This window comes from Mustela putorius, unplaced genomic scaffold (assembly GCF_011764305.1).
Source record: "Mustela putorius furo isolate JIRA1106 unplaced genomic scaffold, ASM1176430v1.1 tig00003942_pilon_pilon_pilon, whole genome shotgun sequence".
Lineage (NCBI taxonomy): Eukaryota > Metazoa > Chordata > Mammalia > Carnivora > Mustelidae > Mustela > Mustela putorius.
This window is the reverse complement of record NW_025422087.1, coordinates 19,044,192-19,065,084: the sequence shown is the minus strand read 5'-3', so window position 1 is coordinate 19,065,084 and position 20,893 is coordinate 19,044,192. Positions and strand designations below refer to the sequence as shown.

Sequence of the window (20,893 nt, the reverse complement as noted above, 5' to 3'; positions counted from 1 at the left end):
AACCACACCCGTCCTTAGCCATTCGCAGTGCCGGCAGGGGCCAGCAGGCGCACCAATTGAGAAGGTCTATTCACTCCTCTTATGTTATGAGAAAAACCATGAAACAGAGAGAGAAGTGGTTTGCTTAAAACAATATACCCAACTGGTACCAGAATCAGAACAGAAAGCTAGTGTCCCGCCCCTCCCCCAGTGCTATGATGGCGGTGATGACAGCAACGGTGAGACCCAGAGAGGTTAGGAAAGTCATTTGCCTGAAGTTACACAGTAAGTGGTGGGGCTGAGATTAAAACCCAAGTCAACACCATTCTGCTGTTTTGAGAACACAATTTTCCTCTGTGGAGATTAAGTGTATTTTATGGTATTCTAATTATTATTATTTTTTAAAGATATTATTTATTTCAATCTCAAGTAGGTGGAGAGGCAGGCAGAGAGAGAGAGAGAGAGGAGGAAGCAGGCTCCCCACTGAGCAGAGAGCCCGATGCGGGGCTCGATCTCAGGACCCTAAGATCATGACTTGAGCCAAAGGCAGAGGTTCAACCCACTGAGCCATCCAGGTGCCCCGGTATTCTAATTATTTTTAAAAGTTTACTATCTTTTAACAAAAATATCTCATTACCTGGAACATTCCATTCCTTTAGTTATCTATATACACATGAGTTTACCATATATCCCAAACACAGTGTAACATATACACTGAAGCAAACCGTTTTGGATTTCAGGTGGTTTTAATACATCCATTTGCAGAAGGAGAAATCGAGACCTAGTTAAAAATCAAGTCCATACATAGGGTGTCATGGGAGAAATCAAAGATAAAGGCCTGATTTCAGCTCCTATGGCTGTTCAGGACATCATAACACAGAATAACAGATGACTCAGAAAAATGAACAATGCTGTCTTAGGAAGCATTTTATGAGCAAATAATAAAAAATAATGGTTTACATTTAATGAATTCTTAGTATGTGCCAGGCATCCCAAGCATCTAACAAGTATTAACCAATATGATATCCAAAACACCCCCATAAGGGGGAGAAGATTATTATCCTCATTTTACGGATGAGGAAACTGAGGCACAGGTAAGCTAATTTGCCCAATGGGGAACACCCAGTTGGTGACAGAGTCAGGATTTAAACACAGGATGTGTGGTTTCCGAGTCTACAGTGTTTACCACCATGCTACCTACCTACCCTGTGAATCTCAAAAGGGTAATCACGATTGTGTGAGTGGAAGACAGTGTGTGTGTGAGTGAGAGAGAGAGAGGGGAAGAGAGAATTTCATTGGAGAAAGAATAGATACGTAAGGATGGAAACTATATCTGAACACCCCCCCCCAAAAAAAGCCGCTTCTGTGAACTGTACTGGGGTGTCCACCAAGAATCTGGCCTAGGCCTTGGCTGCCGGCATAACGGCTCAGGCTCTGGGGATGCCCAGTGGTTTTCTCACCTACTTCACTAAGTTTCTTCCCTGCCCTTTGGGGCCCTTCATTGAATCAAAATAATGGGGAAAACATCTGTGAAAGGAGTTTGAGCCAGAAAGTAGTAAAAATGTACTTACAGAACTTATTAACCTGGTTCTTTCCAGCATCTGAAAGCCTCAGAAGGCACTACTGGAAGGCAGCCTGAGCTATTCAGAGAATAAATGTTCATTTCCGAGTTCTCCTTTAGCAGGTTTTTTTCCAGTAATAAAATAATCAAGGCTCTTTTTTTTTTCCTAGGAAAAGGATGTTTTCTATATATCAATTATATTAACACACACTACTTCAATTAAGCCATCATCTTTGTTTCAATTAAGACATCAAGTAAATCTCCATTTCAATTTAGCCATTTCTCTTAAAATCTTCTCCCACTGTGTTTGTTATGCAGTAAGCAGTCTGAGAGAGCAAACATCTCACATGGGAGTGAAGCCCCCCGTGCAAAGTGCCTTTAGAACAGCAGAGACCACGACACAGGCTCACAGGCTAAGCCAGAGGGTGACCAGAAACTTTCCAATGTGTACTCCCCCTGCAAGGGCTTCCCAGCTGCACATAGGGAAGCTGCTATAACCAGCAGAAGTTTACTCCATTTCCCGTCTAACTCTAGATTCACCTAGCGTGAACAACACACACTTCTGCCAAAGGGATGCCACACCGATACAATCATTGATAACAACCAAAACAAAATTTAGGAAAGGTGTGATCCAGGCAATACCAGCACGCTACGGCAGCTGTCCACACCAACACAGAGAACACGGCGGCCGTGATCCAAAATCTCTCTCTACATTCTGAAATGATCAGAGTTATCTTTGTCCCAAACTGCTTAACGCTCATGGTCCAGATTGCCAACCAAGGATGCTTCTGGTTGTACATGAATTTAGGGATTTTCCCAGAACCCAAGAGCCTGTAACAGAAGAGCTGAACCACAGCCAAGCTTGAAGCAGGAGGGTCTCTGATGACGCTCCTCGCTTGAAAGATGGAAACAAAGAATGCCTCCAAGTCCCAGCTACTACCTCTAATGTCACCAACCACGCGGCAGCACCGTGCTCCTCCAAGTGGTAAGGGGTCAGCAAGAACCCCGCCAGCAAGCGCGCTCCCCTGCCAGGCCCCACGCTCCCGGCCATGAAAGACTCGGAAAGAGCACAGCTGGGGCTCTCCATCCTGGGGCTTGTTTCCAGCAGCTCGCACTCAAAGCACCACTTTGCTGGCTTGTAAACTGAGAACATTGATCCGGCCCCCATGAAGACACGTTACCTATGAAACCTCCCTCCCTGGGAAGTCTCAAGGGAGAGAGAGCGTTCTAGGAAGAAACCCACGGTTTCAAAACAAAACCAAAAACTATACCTTAAGGAGACTGAAATCTGGTAACAAGGAATACCGCGGCCCACAATAAAGGCGCTTGTGCAGAGACCTTAGGCTAAGAGCTGTGTTCGTGGTTACCCGTTTTCCAACAGACCTAGCTTTCCATTTCTGTGTGGGACGCACATTCATTTCCAAGGCCACCGATACGGCTGACATTAGGAAAGTCACATTTCCTGTATCCTGAGTAGGCAGCCCTACGCAGCCCCTCTGCTGTGCCACCCCCTGCGGGCTTGGCGTCACCCCATGCCCGTGTCAGGGTGTCCCCGAGTGCTAGGAGCCCATCTGTTCCTCCTGAGTTAGACCCCAGGCTGGCTTTCCTGGGGAACAATCAATGCCGTTTCCAGCAGAGCCGACCAATCATCACATGCTCACTGAGGCGGCAGTTCTCAGAATAGGTTTGGGGACTCCCAGAGAGGCTGCAGAGAAGTCCTAGGACAGCCGTGGGGCCCAGGATGTCCACATCTAAGCACCACTTTGCAAACAATGGCAGAAAGAGTAGGCTGTCCTGACAGGAAATGCTGCCCCTCTCCCCTCTTTGCCCCTCCTGACAGACTTCCAACAACCCTTTCTGGGGAGCACCCTCCTCCAACCCGAAGTTTTCAAAGGGACTGCCATGCTGAAAGGTTCTTGTTCTCCAAAAGGTTGTTTGGGGTACAGCTCATACTTGTAAGAAAAAAAATATATATGTATGACTGGTTTTCCTTGAAAAATGAAGGAAGACACAGGACAGGTCATTGACTAAAATATTGAAGAACTCAGGAGCAAAAAAAGATGAATTGGCCAAAGACACAAATAGCTTTCTCATCATTTTTCTTGTAACTTTACTTTTTATGTAAACTGTCAACCAATGACCGTGGGAAAAATTTCTCACATACCAACCAGTTCTGGATAAATGCAAACGTCTTTGTTCTCAGAGCTCACATTTCTCTCAGAGAGCTGCCTTTCCCCAGCTAGCTTGAGACTTGCCACTTTCACGCAGGAATCTCAGTAAACACCACTGATTTTCCTGAAGAGCCCCAGATACAAAGAAATCTTCTTTTTCTTCATCCTCCTGCCAATATACCTCTTCTCAGAGGCCACTGCTCCCACCACAGAACTCAGTCCACCACAGAGTTATTTACCTCAGTGAGTCAGCTAAGATGGTTCCACATTGGTTAGCTGGACATTTTAGGGGCCAAGGGATATAACATGTTTTGGCTCCAGTACAGAAGGCTGTATTTCTAGACACATCACATCATCAGGAGATTTCTATCTCAACAACAGATTACTGTAATGTACTTAGCTATTAGAGCCTTTACTGCCATAATGAATAAGACATGATTAATCTGAGCTATAAAAAGAAATTATAATGAAAACCATAATCTCTTACATTGGTGGAGAGCCTTCCTTTCATTTTTTTTACCAAAAAAAATTCATGCACAAGTTTCACACCAGCTCAACTATTTCACCTATACAAGAAAAAAACCTTGGAAAAGAGGAAGTAGAAATCTCATGACTCTACTCTTCACCTTTTATAGGTTAAAAAGGAAGAGACAGAGAAACTGAAGGAAAAAAAGGGGGTGACCCATCTCATTTCATGAGTGGTAGAGTATGACAAGAACCTGAACCATGCTCTGAATGGGTCTATGACCCATGCTCAAGTTCAGGGACCTCTGCATACCTCTGTTCTACTTTCCAGGAAATTCTTTGGCCTTGTAGACCAAGGAGTAATTCCAAGGCAGGAAGGCTTCAATCCCGGAGCCCTTTGGTAACAGAAGATCTCGGTCCCTGCAACTCGAGGAGGAGCAAGGGCAGCGGTGAGGCCGGCCCTCCCCCAGAGCCGCTGTGTCCCGCTCTTCCCGCTCTCTGGTAAAATCCAAGAAGCCTAGCGTGTAGGTAATTTCGCAGCCTGCTGTGTTCTCAAACAACGGCCCGTAAACAATGATTGGCCAATTTCATTCTAATCTGCCCAATTTTGCTCTAATTAAAATCAAGCTGTAGCTTTCAAACAGTTTAATGAAGGCTGATTGGGAGAAATGGGGAGGGGAGACTCAAGCTTAAAGGAGGAGGGCGAGGTCACTGCTTGGCAAGTCTCCCGTGGGGGCTCCGGGGCTCCGAGAGGACACAGAAGGCAGCATGCTTGTAGAACAACGTGAAGTACGACACACTCCTTGGAAGGAGGGGCCGGGGACTCTCTGAGACCAGGATGAAGTGAAGAGGGAGCTTAGATCTGTGTTTTCTCAGGCACAGAAACCTCTGCTCTGCCTTAACCTCCCAACCTGCTCCCCACAGTTCATCTGTTCAACTGTGGAGAAAATGGCTCCACTCACCACTCTGGGCCTCCCGTTGTGCTTGCTCAGCAAGCGGACAGCCCATGCCATGCTTCTCCACAGCACACGTCCGTGGGCTTCCTGTCAGCTACCTCACTCTAAGAGAATTTCCCCTGACTAGCAGCTCCTTCCATTATTTGACAAGTTCATTCCTTCGCAATGAGATCGCCTTTCTGGAATTTGGGGGCATTTGCTTTTTATATGAGCCACTCTTAATTGGACTAAATATTTTTTTGTTCCTTCAATCGTTTCTAGATTCCTAGGCCCTTCTGCTAAACCTTCTCTGCCTTTAATCTAGCTTGTTAATGTGTTTCTTTTTAAAGATGGCAACCAAAATTAAACACAATTCAGTAGCTGAGCTCTGAGCCATGGAGAGTACAGGATACAATTTCTGAACACATCATTATCATCAGCATAACTATCCTCATTGTGTCTCTACTGAGCCCCTGTGCTACCAGGCACAGTCCTGGGTGCTTTCCATATTTTTTTCATCATTGCCACAATCTTGCAAATGTCAGTGCGGGAGATCAAGTCCTCATTCTCGCTTGGATCAGAAAGAATGCCTTTTGATATGGGACTTGATGGTATCAGTCACTCAGACGGGTGGACCTCATTGACTCCCTCAGCAATATTGGGCTTGGCTCCCTGACTTCATTCTGGACAAATGAAGACATACATAAGGAAGAGGGTACCAATTCTGGGTCCAAAGAGGCATTGCATATTTTCACTCTTCTTCCTGCTTGCCTGCCCTGGCCAAAAGAATTGCTTTCCCCACCTACCCACCAGTACTTCTCTTTCAGCCTGAGACCCATGATAAACATCATTGGAGAAAACACCAAATGGCTTCCTTGCACACCTGTAGCCCTGAAGCACTTGAACTCAGCCAATCTACAGATGCATGACTGAGAAAGGTTATTATTGCTGTCAAATGAGTTTGGGGGTTATTCTTATGTCCATAATTATGGCAACAGTTAATTGATACACACAAGTTCAGTCCTCTTTCATAGTGGAGCTAGCTGAGGCGCAGATAAGCATCTTAGTCAAGGACACAGAGCTTACCAAAACTGAAGATAGTTTATGATCTTTCATATATATATGAAATATATTTCCTTAATTAACACACCTGAATATTGCACTCCTTTTGTTTTAGTATTTACACAGTAAATTTATTTAAATCCTTTCACTTGTTTTATTAAAACAGAATTGACACAATAGCATTTTTTTTTTGAAGACAAAAATATTCTTGGCTAACCGTAATCTCATAGTCAACCAGACTCCCACCCCTCCTCCATTTTTTTTCCAACCCTAGATTTTTGTTTTTATTTTAATTGCTGAGCCGGACCATCTATATCCTATATTGGTGAAATAGGCATTTTGGACTTAAATCTGGGGCTTTAGACTTCACCATCTTCTTGCATTCCATCCCTCTTGGCAGAGACTTGGAAAGTATTCTTTAAGCAATTTCTACCTTCCCCTTGGGCTCACAGATACACAAATTTCCCCAGTTTCCTCCACATTTAAATGCAGTCACGTGACTGGGTTCTGGCCAGCAGGCGGTGAACCCTGCCCCAGCCCAGGAGACTTCCCATGAGCTCTCTCATGCTCGCTCTCTTTCCTTGTCCACCACGACCCAGAGGAGGATGCCGAGGCCTTGCATGATGACAGAGTGTGACTAGATGGATGGAGTCCTGGTCTCGAATCATTTCATGAAGCCATCTCCTTCTAACTAGCTCATAAATTGCACCAGACATGAGCAATAAGCAAATAATTAAATAAACTTGTACTAAGTCACTGAGATTTGGGGACTGTTTGTTCCAGCAGTTAGCCCACTCTAATACCTCAATCGTGTCAATCTCCTATTCCAGCCTGGCAAAAAAAAAAAAAAAATCTTCACTCTTGATTTTATTGCCTATCTTGATAAGGGGCTCTTTCAATTACCTGATTTTATTGTCTATGGAGTCAAGCATCCATGCTCCCATTTCTCCTCAGCTCAGTAACATTCCCATATGGGGTCTCTTTTTTTGCCTTCTGAGTCTAGATGGAGATGGTGTTAGTTTTGAGCCCTTGGTTTTTATGCTGTAGAATCGTAGTGTGTGAGTCCTGCTCTAAGGGAAAAGCACCTGTCACTGTGAAGGATTTACTTTGAACTATCTATAACTATAAAATCAATGAATAGATTAACTCAGGCTATAGTTAGGGAGAGCGGAATGTGGATTTTAAGTGATAAATCTGATTAATGTCTGGAGATTGCAGGAGAAAGAATTTGATAGAGTAGGACTGCTCCTGCTTTCTTTCCTCTTTCTCAATCAAACCCCCTTGCATTTTCTCTTCTTCTTTCTTCCCAAGGTTTCCCACTCTACTGTGTTCCATATTTATTCTCAGGAGACCCCCTCATAAGAAGAAAAATGTACTTATCTTGAAATAAACCAAATTGGGATTTTAGTGATTGCCAAAGAGTCCCCATAAAGAAAGTCCTATTATCCTACCCATTTTACTGATGAGAAAAACTGAAACTCAGTTGCAAAATAACTTGCTCAAGTTCCCACAGCTAGCAGTAGCAGAACTGCAATTTAAACCTTCACAGTAAGATTCTAGAGGCTGGAGCCTCAACCACTTGTTTTCTCCTTCCATCTAATTCAGTCCCAGAACATCCTACTCATATGGAGGGGTTTCATTCTCTTATTATAGCCTTAACGTGTGGCAGACATCGTACTGGGAACTGGAGATAAAAAGACGAAATAAAACATGTTCTTTGCTTGAAGGAGGTCCGAGTAAATAAATAAATACACAAAATAAGTTCTGTAGCAGAAATGTGAACATACTGATGGGGAACCATACATAGAAAGAACCAACTCTCTTGTAGGAGCCACAGAAGTCCAGAGAGAGTGGATATTTAAGTGGGCTGAAAGGTGAGTAGGAGCTTGGTGGGCAGAGAAAATGGAAGGAGCCACGCAGGACGTGGGAGTGGGACATGGAAAGACACATGGAACTTAATCTGGGTGAATCTGGAGATGTTTAGGGAGACTGGAACAAAAGGTAGCAGGAAGAAATGTACATTCATGCCAAGAAAATGCATTCAGGTTTCATCCTTTGGGCACAGAGGGCCCCAAGGAGGACGTCAGGCAGGCTGGACCGGAGGAGAGAGAAAGGACGGAGGTACACAGGGAAGCCGGGGGGGGGGGGAGCCGGGGGGGGAGAGCAGAGGCTGTCTTTGAAGGGCTGCTCTGAGGTGGAAGCCACAACTCAAATGCAGGGAGAGGCTGGGGAAGAGGCAGGAGTTAGTGGTCTGGTAGCGGTACCATTCCCAGTCCGGGAAGCACAGCAAAGAGTACAGGAGACCTAAGTGCAGCAGGAAATGAAATGCACACAGTTCCGGCTATGCGTTTACCACAGAAATGAAATTAGAAATGAAATCTAAGTGGCCAAAATCAAATCAAATGGGAGGTGGATCCAGTGCCTTGAAAACCTGAAGAAAGCTTGGGAATTTTTCCTCCTACTTTTAACTTGACTGAAAAACCTGTATTCAGGGGTGCCTGGGAGGCTCAGTCATTAAGGGTCTGCCTTTAGCTCAGGTCACCATCCCAGAGTCCTGGGATCAAGCCCCACATCCAACTCCCTGCTCAGCGGGAGGCCTGCTTCTCCCTCTCCCATCCCTTCTGCTTGTGCTCCCTCTCTAGCTGTCTCTCTCTCTGTGTCAATTAAATAAGTAAAATCTTAAAAAACAAAACAAAACAAAAAAAAAAAAAACCTGTATTCATCCACTGTAAGCCCAGCACATATTTCCAACTTTTCTTGAAGCAATGGGGCTTCAGTTCCAGAGCACAGACACGACATCCTCTGAGGCAGGCCTGTGACCTAGAACAACCATCACTAACCTTTGAGAGCTGCCTAGAACGTGACAAGTGGAGGAGGAAAATGCCTGATCTGAGAAAAGTCCAGAATGTTACACTAATCCCGTTCCGTGACAAAAGCCTTGAGTGTTTTGGAAGAGGAGCATGGCAAGCTAGCTCCCTGGGAGCCAGAATTGGAAGAAAATCTTATGACAAAGTAAATTTGTGATATTTTTCCTTATGCAGAAAGATAGAAAAAGGAGCATTAGGCTAAAAAAACAAGGACGGTTTGAGAGCTACAACGTGGAGGAGCGGGAGGAGGGAGAGAACTTCCGGAGAGAAGTCACACAGTGCCAGCAAGTCTCAAAAGTCAGGCAGAATAATGCTCTCCAAGTATCTAAAGACCTAGCATGAAGAAGAGGCATGTAGACTTACTGTCAAGAAATAAAAGAAAGCAGAGTCGGGACCAATAAGTGGAATTATGGGAAGAAGGATTGATTCAGCGTCAGAGGGTCACGCTAGTGTTTGCAGCTATTGCCTGGAAATTGGCTTCAGTGAACACGCAGGATGGAAGTGCTCAAGCCAAGGCTGGTTGACCACCTCCGTGAGGATTGGTCTAGAAAACAGGTGATTTTCAATTTTCCTTCGAATCCACAGATTGGAACATCGTGGGTACCATTCTGCCAGCCCGTGCCTTTGAGACTTCTCCAGTCATTCCCCTGAAAGCTTAGCTCCCATGTCCCAGGCAGACCACAGAATCTGTGGTTCCCAGACTTGGTTTCCTGACCTGCAGAGACCAACATGGAAGCTGCCTTCCTTAGTGGGAACAGAAGGCAAAATACGTATTATTGGCCTCTACAGTCATGTTTCCTCTTCCCTTTAAAAAAAAAAAAATTATATATATTTTAAAGAGCAAGAGAGAGTGCAGGGGGCTGGGGCAGGAAGAGGTAGATGGAGAGGAAATCTCAAGCAGACTCTACAGTCAGCACAGAGCCTGATGTGGGGCTCAATCTCCCAACCCTGAGATCATGACCTGAGCCACACCCAAGAGTCAGACGCTCAACGGAGTGTACCACCCAGGCGTCCCAACAGCTAATGTTGCTCCTATCAAGTTACGTTTGAGCCTGAGTTCCCAGATGATGGAGGCGGACATTCAGGGATGACCAGAGCCTCCCTTCCTCTCCATTTTGACCAGACTCACAGCCTAGAACATACACAGAATCAGCTGAGCACAGGCTGGTTTACTGGGCGTACAGTTGACTGTGGTACTAGGAGACCAACCATGGTGAGGGATCATCCCACGAGGGTGTTTACAGGCTTCCGTGGATCCGGGAGAACTCAGTCCCCCAAGAGTCCTCCTTCCTGTCCCTCCTCCGTCATGAGCTGGTCCCCAGGTAAGGCACAGGCTCTCTTGCGCACAAGGACAATGAGAATTCTCCCAGGCCCCGGGGCTAATAATGAAGGACTCGGTGCAGTGCTGGGTCTGTCTACTTCATTTTTCTCCCACCAGAGCCTCCTGTGTGGCCAGTGAGACTTTTGCTCACCCTGACTCATGGTGACTTCAGAGCTTGACTGTTCTTTGCAGTTGGAGGGAGAAAGAGGCACATTTCTGGGCTCAGGGAGGAGCATGGTACAGAGGCAGAACCGGGGGGCATTAAACAAGTACAGAGGGGAAAGACTCCTTCATCTTCCCCAAACCACATCTTGGGGGTAACAGCCCTAATCTACCCACACGTACACCCACAAAGCCCTAATCTACCCACACGTACACCCGCAAAGCCCACAACTGGTCAGGGAGTCCCAGCCCCACGTTCCATCTGCTCCCGTGGTGTGCTGTGGACACGAAGGGAAGGGAGAGTGACCCAAAGCCTATGCCACCCATGTCGGCACTTGGCACTGCAAGTTGACAAACCATCCTAATAAGCAGAGGTGATCTGCATCACTGAAGGGTTCTTCTGGATTTCTGAAACTATCCCTTGAAACAGAAGACACTTCCAAGGGGTATGTGTGCTTATGAATCAGGAGCCATGTGATCCTAAAGTCAGGAACTACAGACTTACTTAACACTGAATTTTTATAAGCCATTGCCAGGCAAAAAAATAAGATACTGCGTTTTGGAATAGCATTAAGTGTCCCTCTAGTAGAGGATTCGATTTACAGAAATTTAATTTACACTGCACCCTTACAGAAATATACCGACAGTGTAAAGCCGACACATACAGAATTTGCTGGGGGTGAATTGTTTCAGGAAGATTCATCTGCAGCTTCCTCCCACTTAGGGTTCCCCAGAGCCCAAGCGCAGATGGAGAACGGTGGAGACGGAGGACTACAGGATCTCTGAGTGAGAGGAGCCCCGCGGAGCCCCCCTGAGGCCCTTCTTCTGAGTCCCAAAGACCTGCTGGAATGCCAGGAGGAGAGCAGGAGGGGCAGAGAGCACAGGTGGCTACAACTGGAGGCTGGTTAAGAATCTTGGGCTCAAATTATGTATTTGATTCAATAAGCATTTCATAGTCAGATCCTCTATTGTATGGGCTGAGTGCTGGCTCTTCCTCTTACCAGCTGTATGACATCCTCTAAAACTCAGTGTCTCCATCTGTCATATATGTACACAGAGAGCACCTCCCTTGTAGATTTCTCATTATGATAATTGCAGTGTGTCTATACACTATATATATATATATATATATATCTCAATCATACATATATGTATGATACATATATATATACATACATATATATTACTTTCCAAATGTGGGGCATGTAATGAACCTTCAACAGAGAGGTATTATTAATTTTACTAATATTTCATAGTAGAGGGAATATGTGCTTTCTTTCCCAAACTAAAGAGACATTTGGGCCAATGTATCTGCCCTCTCAGAACCACCTCTTTTCTTTGCCCCTGCCCCCTTGGTCCCACGGGGAAAGCAGCGAGGTTGGTAAGAGCAGGCTGTCAGGTGGTCCACGCTCTGATGCTGTGTGCTCGATGCCAAGCTGAGACCCCTGCTCACTGAAAGTTCCGGACACCCAGTGCCCTGCAGAGAGAGCCTCCCTCGGAGAGCCTCCCCCTCCTCCCAGCTAGCCCTCGTGGAGCTCCCCAAGAGACCACCTGCCGAGCCTGCCTTCTCTACAGGCTTCACTTAGGATTGGGCCAGTCTATCGAGCACACCCGCAGGCTCCCATTTGTCTCTAATTTGAGCCAGGGATGGACTGTGGGGAGACAGATCCTGTCTGTGACTCAGGTCCAAAACCTCATCTCTTGCCCAGCTTGATGGTAATACATGTGTTCTCCTCGCCCCCAGTGCCTGGGGAGTGTGCTCACCTGCTTCTGTCCTGGAGGAGGAGATGGATGTTTGGTGTGGGAACCAAACCTCCCAGGCGGACCCTGTACTGCATCACACACCCCCCGGCCTCCAAACACCCCCTCCAGGGAGTCCACCTGGACGGCAGAGCCCTCCAGGCATGGGCCACGTGTCCTCCCCCGCTGTGCCCCCAGCAGTCGTGGAGAGGCCCACATGCTCACGTGTGCCATAAATATGCTGAATGAAGAGATGCCCGCCACATGCCACTCACTGTTCTCAGCAACACGGACTGAAATAATTTTCTTGTGGGAGATGTGGGAAGCCCTGAGGTGGGATAAATGTGGCAGAAGCGGAATAAAGAAAAAAAAAATGAGAATCCCTGACCCAGAAAAAGCTCTTCTCTTGAGGAGAAAAAAGGAAAAGGAAAAGACCACGTGACCAGCCAGTGTCCCCGTCTGCCTGAATCTCTGTGTCGTGATGGTTTCTAGCTGAAGCCTACCTCCCATGTCTCTACATGGGCACGGCTCTAAGTGGCAATTCATTCATGAATAAAATTAATTATTTCTGGAAGCAAAAATTAATCCTCTTTTTCTCTGCCCGACTGACTCGAGATCTTGCTATTAAATCGCATCTGAAAACAAAACTGATCTTGCTTTCCTCCCCTTGGCCATCCTGGATTTTCCCTCCATTTCTTGCACATTTTGTATTTTTACATTGTCTCTTCACAGACCATCTTTGTAATCCTGTTTCAAGCCGGGGCAGACAACCTGGATAACCCCCCTCAAGGACATAAGAAAATCTGAGGCAAGAGTTGTTTTGTCCTCGGTGAACCTGGGACTGGCATCCTGAGAATTCATTCTGACATGGCATCCGTGGGCCAAATCTGTCCATCAGTCATACAAAGTCTCCAGAGTCATACAGAGAAGGTACCAGATGCCTTCTCCCTGGCGTTTGAGATGCTACAGTTTGAGTTGTTTTCCAGCATGTGGACTGTCACTCAAATGGGGCCACCGAACTCCTAGAAATCAGCGGAACCCTGTTTTCTCTCTTTTCTAGCTTGCCATAATGCCTTGAATCATGCAATGCACGCGGGAGACTCTCCATAAATACTTGTAAGAGGACCAAGGGAGCAAAAAACACAGTGTGGTAAGTCTACCCTGTATCTGATTTTTTTAAGCATAAACAATGCTGGATTTTCAGCATAAACCAGTGGCTTTCGGGGCCCCTGGGTGGCTCAAGTCATGATCTCAGGGTCCTGGGATGGAGCCCCACATCCCGCTCTCTGCTCAGCAGGGAGGCTGCTCCCCCCTCCCCCGCTGCCCCCGCCTGCCTCTCTGCCTACTTGTGATCTCTGTCAAATAAATAAATTCTTAAAAAACAAACAACAACAACAACAAAAAACCCAGTGGCTTTCTTGGGTCTCCCAGCACAGCTCACCATCTTCTCACCAGCTGAGCACTCACACAGACACCCTGGTCAGAGGTCCTCACATTCAGCCAGCACTAAACTCGTGGTCAAAGTAAATTCTCAACGTGGTGTTGTGTCCCCCTCCTACCTCCTCACCTGCGGATGGAGAAAGAGTGCCTGTGACCAGGCCCGCAGGCTGATCATTGCCACCTGCCTCTGATTTTGCTCTAATTTGTGTTCTTTGTTTTCCACCAGTTTGTACACCATTCCCTTACCTCCTTCCATCCCGACCTCGTTGTCAAAATATAGATCCCGTGAGAAGTCGGGAGATCAAGTGGTTCCCCTGCGTGAGGCCATTTCTCCCGGAGAGCTCACCTCCTTCCTGCCAGGGCCAGCCCCCCACCTCACCCCACCCCAGGAGTCACAGCTTCCCCTGCGCTGAGCAGTAACACGGCCTTTAGCTACCTCAGTCGCTGTGCTGCGGGCTTAGGCAATTGCGGGGATTTACCCAGGCGGACTCAGGTTGCCTTTGGTCGCCACTTATTTATGTGGATTGTGATCTCTTAATTGGAGATGGTGCCTCTCCCAGGGTTCACTGTTTATCCAAATCGGCATTTGTTAGTCCAAGAAACGTGGTTCGGCTGCTCAATCAGGTCTGGAGCTCCTCCGGTGGGAGTGCTTCCACAGCTGCTATCCATTCCTCACCTCTCCCTCTCCCGGGAGGCCCCCACAGGCTGGTTCTAGGCCCTCCAGCCTTTTCTGTTTGTAAACTTTTCTCCCAGCAGCTGGATCTATCTTAGGAGTTCATGTGCCTTGGCGCTAGTAATTCCTGAATTTCACCTCCTTTGACTACGACTCTATGTCATTTATAACATCCCCTAGAAAGAGCCCCACTCCCTGCAATGCATCATGGGGGATGCTGCCTTCTGTCCTTCTCCACCCTGGTCCACCCTGCTCTCCTCTCCCCCTCCCAAGCACTTAGTGTAATCAGCGAGGGCACTTCTCAAGCTTTCATTTCCTACTCTTCACCTGGGGCTCTTGGTAGAATACAGACTGCGATTCTGAGGGTCTGGGGTAAGGCCCCAGGCTCCTGCAATGGGTACGAGTTCTCAAGGCACGCGGATGCTGCTGGTGCACCAACCCAGCTTGGAGAAGTATGGATCAAACATTTGGTTGTTCCTGTTTCTCCCTTCTTTCACATGTAAGCTGTTGCCAAATCTTACTTCTCATCCTGATGAACTGCACAAAGATTGTATTTTCTTGTATTTTCTCCGGTGCCTGTTGCTAGAAGTTTCTTTTGCCCTAACCGCCCTCATTTACATCATCTGATTCTATCCCTGCTCGCCCTATTAGATGTTTCCAGATGCAGCTGCTAAAACACATGCCTGCCTCAATGTTACCAGCCTCTGGGTATCACTCCACTCTCTTGTTTTTCAGTTTTTCCCTACTCTGGTTCTCAAAAGTGGCAATATTTGCTCAGAATATGATCAAAATATAATATCCTTTTTTGTCAAGGAAGATACCTATTTAATTTCATTTTTGTTTGTTTTCTTCCCCAAAGGCTTCGAATGTATCCCTAGACCTTTCCTTTCTAAAAAAGCACAGCAGACAGAAATGGGGGTAGTAATGACTAAGATCAATAATTTGGAATTACATCTAGTTTTGCTTTTCTCCCAACCACCATATTATGCTCATTGTTCTGTATGATTTCTAACTTTTCTCTCTTAATTTTAATTTATTCTTTCCGAGTTTCAAGCGTTTCATCATAGTGGTTTGGATTTTTTCCAATCCCATGATTATCTCTCTATTAAAGCTTTAATACAAAAAGAAATAAAAAAAAACAGACTGCTCATTATTTTGATTTGTAGCAAGGAGAGAATGGAACATTACCGCTAGAGTGTTTCGAGAAACCATATTTACATTTGCATCAGCTCAATTTAGGTGCCTGATTAGCTTGCGTGGTATGATGAAGATGCACTTACCAGTCAGAGGGAAGTGGCATGGTCTAGAGTAATGAGTAGGAGACTCGAAGTCAGGAGCCCTGAGTGCTATTTCTGGCTGTGAGTGGCTACCTCTCTGACCTTGAACAAGTCCGTCTCACTGTCTTGGGCCCTGATAGCCCCCATCTGCTTCCCAGTGCTGCTGGGAGAGGTCAAGCACTTAAGTGTTTGTCCTAGTGGGGGCTATGGAGTCAAGCAAGGGAGGGAGCATTGAGGTCACAAATGGAATTGGAGACGAGATCTCTGCCCTTAAAACTCTTATGACAAGGAAGAGACAGGGTCTGAGAAGTGGGCTTATTTCTCCAATCTTGGTCTAACAGGACTTGAGGACATGGTGAGAGGTTGGCAAATGGAATTTAAAAGCTTGCCCAAAGCTGGATGTGATAGCCAAGCCCATCCTGTTATTTAGGAAGGCTTAACAAGAGTGCATATTGTCTTTCTTCTCGTAATAATGCCATCCTGAGATGGTCTGTTTAGTCCCTGGCTGGGACTGGCATCTGGAGGATGTCCTAAGGAAGGCCTGCTCTGTTAGCAATCCCTGACTTTAGAAGAAAGATTTTTACCTGTGGTGACCAGTGTACCAGTGTATGCCCCCACTCGAGAGGGGTCCCTTCATCCTTTGGTTTGGGTTAAGCCCGCTGCCTCGGCTCAGGTCCAAGGGTCCTGGGAGAGCCCCGCGTCGGGCTCGATTGAGGGGTAAAGATTAATATACTTTGAAAAGGAAAGCAAGAGAATGATTTTTTTCTCTTTGTTGGTGTGAAGCCCTCAGCAGACATTATCACAAAGACAGCACCCATGGTTCTCATCTCAATACCATTCTTTTGTTGGCTAATATTTGTTGAGGATGATCCAATAATGGGTAATATCTATTAAACATTGTTCTAGGTGCTTAACATCAATTAACTAATTTCATTGTCACATCACCCCAATAGGTAGGCAACTATTATTGTCCCGATTTTATAAGTAAGGACATTGGGGAACAAAGCAATTAAGTAATTTGCCCAACAATATGTAGCTAGTAAGCTGCAGCTCCGGGATTTGAACCCAGGCCATCTGGCTTCAGAACCTTTATTCTAAAGCACTTGAGCCTACAGGAATACAAACTTGAAATGGACAGAGCAACAATCTCCCGGAGCCCAGAGTTAGAGGCCAAAGCTTCTCTAGAATAACCAGTTCTCTTTCTAAAGTTAAGAGCACATTCTGATATCCAAGTAAGAACAGGTGGGATTCTGAGCTGTTAAGCAGAACCTTGCTAAGTAGAACCTTTCCATTTGCTAGTTATGATCCATTCACACCCAAGAAGAGGAGAGACTCTCTCCTGCTGTGGGAGAGAGCTCGTGTGCTTCTGCCCCATGGGAAAGTCCTTGTTCTTCTCCCACCACAGTTTATCTCCTTTCTTCCATGGAAGGCGCAGGTGAACACCATCTGAATTGTATATACAGAAAGCTTTCTTAAAGAAACGAATAAAAGGGACGCCTGAGTGACTCAATTGGTTAAGCGGCTGCCTTCAGCTTAAATCATGATCCCAGCATCCTGGGATCGAGTCCCACACTGGGGGGGGGGGGCGGTCCTTGCTCAGCAGGGAGCCTGGTTCTCCCTCTGCCTCTGCCTGCCATTCTGTCTGCCTGTGCCCGCTCTGACAAATAAATAAATAAAATCTTAAAAAAAAAAAAAATGAAAGACTGATTGTTCAAAACCCAGGGCCGATGTCGTCTGTACGCTTTTCCTCCTTGTACCCTTCTAGACAAAATGTCCTTCTGGTCATTGGGGATGACCTTCAATGTATATTTTGCCAGTTTTCTGTGACCACTTTCGTCAGAGTCCGCAAGGTCTTGAATTTGCCAAAGAGAACTGCTACTTGAGTCAAAAGCAGAAGGGATAAAAGTGAATTCCCGCAGGGATGACATAGAACCCTACAATAGTATCCAGGGATCCACCATTTTGCTTAACAACTCAAGGCAAAACTCCCAGAATGCTCCTGGAGCAGCCTTGTGCGACCACTCTCTCTTCGCCCCACCAAAGGGTCACATATCAGAAGGTTGCATTCCTGTCAGAATGACAGGTTCAATGCAATAACTGACCTCAGAAAAACAAAACGGCACAGTGTAAGCGCTTGTCACTGTAAATGATCAGGAAACCATTACCAACTGATAGAACGGTTGATGGTTCAGAAGTGATTACAGAAACTCCCCATGGGCCAACTCTGCCACCCAGGCATTCAGGGGCTGCCGGGTTGGGGCTGGGATGCCATGAGAAGAAAAATCTACTGAGGGAGAGGAAATGTGATGGTTTATTCCCTCTGGTTCCAATAGCCCTTCAAAGTGGATGGTGGTGTTGGGATCCCCGACCTGACATTTCAGTTCCAATATACTTAAAATAGATACATACATATATTTGGCGATAACAGTGCTTCTAAAAATTGGGATGAACCGAAAAGTCAAAGGTAAATTAAATCTTGTTTTCCTGGACTAGAGGGATTTGCTGCTTAAATATATTCTAGGGTAGATTTTCTCTCTTAAAGAAGACACATTCTTTAATAAAGGGAAGCATCATTCTGAATGACCTTATAGGAAATTGGGGGGGGGGGCGCACATGTCCAGTTTCTTATGCATTTACTGGAAGTCGAGTCAACCTCTTCTGCTCCTTCAGCTTCCCTGGAGCAGGTGTTAGCTTGGCCTCACCCAACCAGAGATGGAGGCATCCTGCCTCAGGGGCTCTAACGAATTTCTTCTGTAGTCTTTGGAAGATGGCAAGAACCACAGCCCCTGAAGCAGAGTGTGCATGGCAAGCTCTTCCAAGACCAAACCAGATCCAAGCATGGTGGAAGAGAAATGGTCTGACAGGAGAGCTGGGTGGGTTGCTCCTGAGAGCAGGACTTTACCGGCCCCACAGGCATCTGACCTTGGCCCTCTGTCAGCCTCTGTGTGTGGGAATCAGGTACCAGGAGAACTGCCTCCGTAAATGACTGCTCCTACCACTGAGGAGTCTTCCAGTGATGAAAAGCCTAAAACCTTATTTCTGAGACACTACACTACCCTCAACAGACTGCACGGTTATTGCAGAAGTTTAAAAAAACTCTCAGAAACAACAAAAAATTTGTCTCTAAATATATTTTAAGAACCCAGACCCTGGAGTCTGACGACTTGGAAGCTAATCCTGGCTCCAGTCTTCACAAGCCATGTGCCCCTCTGCAAATTCCTTAACTTCTCTGGACCTCATTGAACTCATGTGTAAAAAGCGGGTAATAATTGTTCTTCCAGCATAGGGCTGTTCTAAGGATTAAAGGAGCTGGTGTACATAAGGCATGTAAAGCAAGAGGGGTCCAAACTTCAGTATGTTCATCGGACTAAAAATGCCTGTGCCAAAGGTTAACAATAGCAGCCTGAAGTTGCCAAAGGAACAAATGATTTTTCTGGTTTTATTTCTTTTTTGTGCTTTTTTTGATGTGTGTTTTATCTCTTTTTGTTGCATTAGAAACTCATTTGTATTTGGAAAATCAATGCCTTTGATAAAAGGAAAAAATTTCAGCCACGCTCCCAGGGTTGTCTGACGACCACGGGCAAGGTGAAGAGGACGAGAGCCGTGACAACAGGACAAGTGGGCAGAGGGGTGCAAGGGAAGGTTTTATGCAGAGATGCACTCTGGGAGCTCTGAGGCTCTTTGGGTCACACAAGGTGAGGATTTCTAGAAACCTCCTTTTGAAGTGCTGGTCCAGCAGCCAGGAATACGTGCCTGGTTTCTCCCTCATCACATGGACCTGGCCCGTCTCATGTCTTTCAGCCCTGATGCTCCCAAGGATAGGTCTACAGGGCCAAGAAGAGCCAGTCCTCTTCCACGGGCAAGGCCAGCTGAGGCTGTGCTGGGGCGGAGGGTCAAGGCAGGCTTGCCCCGGGACCCTGCAGGTCTCCCCAGACCTCCCAGGCAGGAGCTGGAGCTGCCCTTCCTTCATTTGCATGTCTAGGTAATTACAACTCATAAAAGTATCTAACCCATTAGTTAAAACCCGGCCCAGGCATTTGACTCTGACCTCCTGCGGCAGCACGGGCCCCACGCTGACTCCATGCCGCCTGATTTGTCCTCAATTTATAAGCAGCACAACCTATAAATAGAAACCCTTTTGCTATGTTCCCCAGGAGGCATCAGCAGGTTTTCCAGCTTGTGTGTGTTTTCTTCTTTCTTTTTTTAAAAACCAACCTGGGAGGCTGGTTCTCCCCGGCCCGCGGCCCGCTCTCATAGTTCAGTCTGGGGGCGCGGGAGTGGGCTCAGCCCGCGAGCCCCGGTTGCGAGCGACCCCCGCCCCCCGACCCTCCTCCCCCCGCCCTCCGCAAAACCGGCCGCACTCACCTGTAGATCCTGTACCTGGTGGTGAAGCCCTGCCGGAAGCGCTCCACGAAGTCCGCGTACTCCTGCGCGCGGTGGAACGGGCCGCGGTCGCTGAGCAGCCAGTCCAGGGGCGGCTGGCCGGCGGGGGAGGCATGCTGCTCGGGGAGCGCCGCGGCGGCCGTGGCCGAGACCGCCAGCACCCAGCCCGGGAGGCCCAGCGCCAGCAGGGTTGCCCATGGGGCCGCCGCCGGCCCGAGCCCTTTAAACCGAGTGCTGCACTGCCACCTCATGCTTCTCCCGGCCGGTTGGCTTCTTCATTCTCTCGCCACGCTCTCCCGCTCGGTGCCGCTCCTCCTGGGCTCCTGGAACTGGAAAAGGTCAACACGAGACGTCAGGGGAGCACCCTGGCCTTCCTGAGCCCTGGGGCCCCCGCGCGTCAGACGGCACGGGGCAGAGCCCCTTCTAGAAAGCCTGGGCGCCACCACCACCTCTGCGTTCTGGGCCCTGGGCCTGATGCAGATTTTCTTGCATTCTGCAAACGATCCTCGAGGACACGCCACGGTCACCATTTTGCAGATGGGAAGATGAGGTTGAGGGGAGAGGAGGAAGGTGGCCGAAGTTCAGGGGCCTTTTAAGGGAAGAAACCAGAATTTGGAACTGTGGTCCTCTGACCAACCTTTACAGCACATAGCTTCTGTGTGCCCCATGTTGACTTAACACCATCTGCCGCTTTCGTCTTCCTCTCTCAGAATGTGCACTATGTGTCAGTAATAGCCCCGCCGAGTGCGAGCGGCCTCTAGAAGCTGGAGGGAAGGTGAACAGTGACCCCACTTCTCAAATTGTGAGACAGAGAAATAGTGGGGTCCCATCGCGGCGATGAAGCTGTGTAAACTGGA

The 20,893-nt window shown here is 47.2% G+C and overlaps 1 protein-coding gene across 1 annotated transcript in view; it reads right to left on the bottom strand.

Moving 5' to 3' along the window:
* BRINP2 (BMP/retinoic acid inducible neural specific 2) overlaps positions 1-20,893 on the bottom strand; it is a 108,450-nt gene that overhangs the window by 29,943 nt on the left and 57,614 nt on the right. The window contains exon 2 of the mRNA XM_004761967.3: positions 20,019-20,365. Coding sequence (XP_004762024.1) covers positions 20,019-20,287 — 269 coding nt within the window. The 5' untranslated portion in view covers positions 20,288-20,365. The remainder of the gene's footprint in view (positions 1-20,018; positions 20,366-20,893) is intronic.